General features: G+C 41.6%; 1 protein-coding gene and 1 non-coding gene across 2 annotated transcripts; one reads left to right on the forward strand and one right to left on the reverse strand.

Moving 5' to 3' along the window:
* Positions 1–2,383: 2,383 nt before the first annotated feature.
* On the reverse strand, positions 2,384–5,311 carry LOC142172617 (uncharacterized). Its single transcript, XM_075236282.1, has 6 exons — positions 5,209–5,311; positions 4,917–5,070; positions 3,755–4,787; positions 3,330–3,658; positions 2,738–2,879; positions 2,384–2,632 (listed from the first exon to the last, which is right to left on the reverse strand). Exons 1-6 carry the CDS (start codon positions 5,309–5,311, stop codon positions 2,384–2,386), a joined length of 2,010 nt encoding a protein of 669 aa, XP_075092383.1.
* A 629-nt stretch (positions 5,312–5,940) lies between these two features.
* On the forward strand, positions 5,941–6,045 carry LOC142173155 (small nucleolar RNA R71). The gene has a single exon (XR_012702588.1). It is a non-coding gene; the product is annotated as a small nucleolar RNA R71 (small nucleolar RNA).
* Positions 6,046–6,658: the final 613 nt, after the last annotated feature.

Below are 6,658 nucleotides of genomic sequence, written 5' to 3' on the forward strand. Positions count from 1 at the left end.
GTACTCAAGACTTCCCCATGCTACACAATAATGATTAATCATGGCAACGTGAATTCACAATAAGGTAAGCAAAAGGCATATGGTATGCACCTTTCACAACTACTAGACTATACTAAATTAGGCAAACTTACAAGATTTAACAACATACGACATATAAGATCAATGATGTAAGAACATGTTTTTCATCAAAGCCACATCCCCTAGCATGTAAAAGTATCCCTATACACCCCACACTTAGCCCAAATGCCTACACAATTGCATACAGTTACTCAGACTTCATCGGTGCACCAAAAATCCTCGTTCAAACATTTAATCAAACACAATGTGGGCATGAAGTGTGTTCTTATAATTCAACAATGGTGGAACATGGTGGCCCTCTCAATTTTCAATGAAGTAGAGGGAATTCTAGTTTACTACTCTGTATACACATTAAACACACAATTTTTGACCAAAACAAATCACCCGCCATAATAATTGCATAAGAACTACATGGGGGAAAACTATGGGGAATTAGGGCTCTTGGGAAGGGGATTATGTTTATCTACTAGTTAAACACAACAAGAAATAGAAGAGAAGAAGAAGAACATACCTGGAGAAGGGATGGAAAATGGCAAGAAAGAAAGAAAAATTTGGAGACAATTTTCGTGAAGAAGAAGAAGGGAGTCGATAGAGCAGTAGCGTTTGGCGTGGATTTGTGCTTCTTTAGGTTTTAAAATTTTGGGGTGTTTGTGTTTGGGAAAGGATATGGGTGTTACTATTAGTGTAAATAGGTATTTGGGTTGGGTTAAATGGATATGGGTTAAGAATAAAATAAATAATGAAAAGAAAAAAAATTAACTTACCTAACCCCCCAGCTGGGCGCCCCCCGCCCTGCCTGGCACTGGGGTTTTGGAGCATACTATTTTTGGCGCCCCAAGTAGCGCTGGGCGCTGGCCTGGGCGCTGTCCATGAAATTATTATTTTTATTTTTTATTTTTTATTTTTGAATAAACATCCCAATCCCCCGAGCCTGGTGTATACCCAATTTACACGTCCTACACCATTACATCTAAAATTTCTATAACTATAAATAAAATGTACTATTCTACCTACTCTAAAAGAAAAATTAAGAAGTTAAACTAGGAAAGCAATAAAAATTTGGTTGCCTCCCAACAAGTGCCTGATTTAATGTCGCGGCACGACGCAGAGTCTTGCTTACTCATCAGTGAGTACAACCTTGGTCTTCACACGATTAATCATTCCTCCCCAATAATGCTTGACTCTATGACCATTCACCAAGAATTTCCTCTCACCATTTAAAGCTCGCAGCTCGATTGCACCGTAAGGAGTGACTCTCACCACCTCAAAAGGACCTGACCATCTCGACTTTAGCTTCCCAGGGAACAGTCGTAGTCTAGAATTTAATAATACCTGTTGGCCTGGCTCAAAGTGACGCGGCTTGATATGCTTGTCATGCCAACTTTTTGTCTTTTCTTTATATAGCTTAGCATTTTCATAAGAGTGCAGCCTGAACTCATCTAACTCATTAAACTGCATGAGTCTTTTCTCACCTGCAGCCTCAAGGTCCATGTTCAGCTTCTTAATGGCCCAATATGCCTTGTGTTCCAGTTCAACGGGTAAGTGACATGCCTTCCCATAAACCAGCTTGTAAGGGGATGCTCCAATTGGCTTTTTATATGCAGTTCTATATGCCCAAGGGCATCATCCAACTTTGCAGCCCAATCCTTCCTATTCACACTCACCGTCTTCTCTAGTATTTGCTTGATTTCTCTGTTTGACACCTCAGCTTGCCCACTTGTTTGAGGATGATATGTTGTAGCAACTCTGTGGCAAACTCCATATTTATCTAGAAGGTTATTCAACAATCGATTGCAAAAATGAGTCTCTTCATCACTAATTAAGGCACGTGGAGTCCCAAATCTCGAGAATATGTTCTTTTTCACAAAAGCAGCTACCACCATGGCATCATTCGTTGGCAAAGCAATTGCCTCCACCCATTTTGACAGGTAGTCAACTGCTAGCAAAATGTATTTATTTCCTCTGGATGGTAGAAATGGCCCCATAAAATCTATCCCCCACACATCAAAAAGCTCAACTTCTAGAATGTTATTTAAAGGCATCTCATGCCTCCTTGTGATTGTTCCCGTTCTCTGACATTGGTCACACTTCTTAACGAATGCATGGGCATCCTTGAATAAAGTTGGCCAAAAGAGACCGGATTGTAGCACCTTTGCATCTGTTCTATCTCCTTCATGATGACCCCCATAAGGTGATGTGTGACAATCATACAACACTAATTCCACCTCTTTTTCAAGAATGCATCTCCTCATCAACTAATCAGCACATTGCTTGTACAAATAGGGCTCATCCTAGTAGTAGAAGTTCACATCATGTAAAAACCTCTTTCTAGCTTCAGATTGGATTTCGGGAGGAAGTACCCACTGACAAAATAATTCACATAGTCTGCATACCATGGAGGAGGGTCTTGGGTTATAGCAAAAAGTTGCTTATAAGGAAATACTTCTTTAATTTGGCCACCCTCCTCCGCGTGATCGTGATTTTCCAACCTTGATAGATGGTCAGCTACTTGGTTTTTTGTCCCCTTTCGATCTCGTATTTCTACATCAAAATCCTGCAGCAATAAAACCGAGTGCATCAATATAGCCTTAGATTCTTTTTTTGTAAACAAATACCTGATTGTTGCATGATCGGTATGGACTATGACTTTTGTTCCCACCAAGTATGCCCGAAATTTCTCAAAGGCCCACACAATAGCTAACAACTCCTTCTCAGTGGTGGTGTAATTCAGCTGTGCATCATCAAGAGTCTTACTCGCATAGTAGATGGAATAAAACACCTTGTCTTCCTCTGGCCTAGCACTGCCCCAATAGCAAGGTCACTCGCATCACACATAAGTTCAAATGGTAAGGATCAATCAGGTGCCACAATAATGGGAGTAGTCACCAGCTTCTTTTTAAGTTCTTCAAATGCCTTAAGGCAAGCATCATCAAAATTGAAAGTTACATCTTTTTCGAGCAGCCTTCACAAAGGAGTAGCAGTTTTCGAAAAATCTTTAATAAAGCGCCGATAGAAACTCGCGTGTCCCAAGAAACTCCGGACACCCTTCCCTGAAATAGGTGGAGGAAAATTTTTCAACCACCTCCACCTTTGCTTTATCAACTTCAATGCCGCTCCTAGATACTCTGTGACCCAACACGATGCCTTCTTGTACCATAAAATGACACTTTTCCCAATTCAGTACCATATTTGTTTCTTCACAACGGGCTAGCACCGTGCTTAAATTCCTTAAGCAATCATCATAAGAAGACCCAAAAACTAAAAAATCATCCATAAACACCTCCACAAATTTTTCCACCATGTCGGTGAAAATAGCCATCATGCACTTCTGGAAAGTGGCTGGTGCATTATAAAGACCAAATGGCATTCGCTTGAAGGCAAAAGTTCCATAAGGACAAGTAAAAGTGACCTTCTCCTGATCCTCTGGGCATATGACAATCTGATTATATCCCGAATAACCATCAAAGAAGCAATAATATCCATGCCCGACTAACTTGTCTAGCATTTGGTCGATGAATGGAAGTGGGAAGTGGTCCTTGCGAGTTGCCTTGTTGAGCCTTCTATAATCAATGCAGACTCTCTATCCCATAACAGTGCGAGTAGGGATTAGCTCATTCTTTTCGTTCTCAACTACAGTCATTCCTCCCTTTTTGGGCACACATTGAACCGGGCTTACCCAGTTGCTGTCAAAAATAGGAAAAATGATACCTGCATCGAGCAACTTGATTACTTCCTTTTTCACCACCTCTTTCATAATGAGATTTAATCTCCTTTGCTGCTCCACACTGGGGCGGTGTCCGTCCTCTAAAAAGATTTTATGCATGCAGAACGATGGACTAATACCCTTGATGTTAGTTATAGTCCACCCAATGGCCTTTTTATTCTCACGGAGTACTCTGTGCAATTTTTCTTCTTGAGTGCTGGTCAAGCTGGATGAAATAATCACGGGCAATGTCTCAGAGTTCCCCAAATGAGCATAGCGCAGATGCGCTGGAAGTGGCTTGAGTACTAGCTTCGGAGCTTCTTCAATAGATGGCCTGGGAAGGGTCAGAGTGACAAGCCTGTCCAACTCTTCAAATTTTTTAAACCCCTGGACATAACTACAGGACATATCCAGTACTTGCTCAATTTCTCCCATCATTTCATCTTCACTATTTTCTACATCCCCAATCAATACTCGTTCAATAGGATCTATAGGGCTCATATAGGGCACTAACGATGTGGCATCACTCTCCACCACAGAGATCATGGATAACTCTTCATAGTGGGCTAACAACCTGAGTTCTTTATAAACATTGAATACCTTCACTCGGTTACCTACTCTCATCGTCATCTTTCCTTCACAAATATTAATAATAGCTCGACCTATGGCTAATAATGAACGCCCCAAAATAAATGGGACTTCCTGATCGGGCTCGTAATCCAGGATAATAAAATCAGCAGGGAATATGAAAGAACCCACTTGAACTAGCACATCTTCAATCACTCCCTCAGGATGAGCAAGGGAGCGATCAACTAATTGTAAGATAATTGTTGTTGGGCGTGGCTCACCCAACCCCAACTGTCTGAACACAGATAGCGGCATCAAATTGATGCTCGCTCCAAGATCACATAAAGCTCGCCCAACAACATATTTACCAATCGAGATTTGGATAGTGAAACTACCTGGATCCTTCAATTTCTGAGGTAACTTGCCCTGAATTCTGGAACTGCACTACTCAGTGAGTGCCACAGTCTCAAACTCAGTTAGCCTCCTTTTATTTGCCACAATGTCCTTGATGTACTTTGCATATTTGGGTACTTCTTGTAAGATTTCAACCAATGGAATATTAATTTACAACTGCTTCAAGATATCAAGAAACTTTTTATATCCAGCATTATCTCTTAATTTCTGCAATCTTTGAGGGAATGGAGGTGGTGGCCTTGCAACCAATTGTGGGGGTTTCTCAGCCACTGCCTCTCCAGCTGGCTTCTCTGGCTCCTTAGCTTTTTCTGATGTTGATTCAATAGTGGTTGGCCTCTCATTAAAAGTCACCTATTTCCTCTTTTTAGATTGCACTTCTTCTAGTTGTCTCCCATTCCTCAACGACACGGCATTAAGGGTCGCCCTAGGATTTGCTTCAGTGTCACTTGGAAGAGCTCCAGCTGGTCTAGTGTTTTGAGAACTGGCAAGCTGTCCCATTTGACGCTCCAAATTTCTCATTGTTGTGGCGAGGGCTTGCTGTTCAGCCATCACTTTCTGAGAGGGGGCTTGTTATTCAGCCATCACTTTTTTTAACATGTCTTCAAGGTGACTTGTAGGACTTACTTGTTGTTCAACCTAAGGTGGTCTATATTGCTATTGAGGTGCTTGAGGCCTGTATTGATTCTGAGTACCCTGGTTTCCACCCAAGAGAAGTTTGGGTAGTTCCTCCAGTTGGGATTGTAAGTGTTCCCATATTGGTTTTGTTTGGCCCCTATTTGAATTACCCACAAAGCAGACATATTCTGGGTTTGTGGGGCATATGTCGCTCGCGTGCCCCTCTCCACATATTTCACAAAAAGCTTGAACCTGTTGTACCGGTTGTACTTATTGCTTGTTGATACTCAAGTTCATCTGATTGACTTGATTGGTTAGTGTAGAAATATGCGCTGATAATGCTGAGACGACATCTAACTCAAGAACCCCTATAGACTTTTGACTGTGTGTCTGCCCATCTCTCCTTGTCAATCCGGATTGCTCTTGGAGAATTTGTTCAATAATGCATATATCTCGTCAAAGCTTTTCTCCAACACTTGACCCCCAGTTGCAGCCTCTACCACAATTTTTATTTCAGAATGTAGCCCTTCTATGAAAGTGTGAGCTAACACTTCATTCGTCTGATTGTGATGAGGACAGTCTCTGAGTATCCCCTTGAACCTTTCCCAAGCTGAGTATAAAGATTCTCCCACTTTCTATTTGAAGGCAACTATTTTACTTTTGATCTTTTCAATTTTGCCTGAAGGAAAGAACATTGCAAGAAATTTTCTCGCCAAATCATTCCATGTTGTAATGGAATTAGCTGGTTCAGCCTTTAGCCATCGCTTAGCCTCACCCAACAGAGAGAATGGAAAAAGTCTGAGCCTCACATAATCTGGAGTGACCTCGTTAGTGATATAAGTATCACTAATCTCCAAGAAGTTCAGAATATGCTGTTGTGGATCCTCGTGTGGAAGACCCATAAATTGCCCATTTGCATGAAGTAGCTGGATCATGCTCTGTTTCAGCTCAAAGTGCCCAGTGATCCCGGGCTTCACTATACTGGAGGTGACATTAGCAATGCTGGGCATCGCCACCTCCTAACAGCCATGGGTTGCTCCTCTACCATGTCCACAGGAAATTGAACAAGTGCCTGAATATTATTCGTGTCCCTTGCTTCCCTCAACCTCTTGTGAAATGTTCTCTCAGGTTCAGAATCAAAGTCTTGAAGTAGGTCTTGGCTTTTGACCCTACACATTCAATCAAAGTTCCTGAGATCCGAGCAACAATCAAGTAATATCAGACTCGACGAAATAAACAATTAAAGCAAAAACTAGTAAGTAGCTAATATTCAAGTCCCCG

The sequence above is a fragment of the Nicotiana tabacum genome, chromosome 18 (assembly GCF_000715075.1).
Source record: "Nicotiana tabacum cultivar K326 chromosome 18, ASM71507v2, whole genome shotgun sequence".
NCBI lineage: Eukaryota > Viridiplantae > Streptophyta > Magnoliopsida > Solanales > Solanaceae > Nicotiana > Nicotiana tabacum.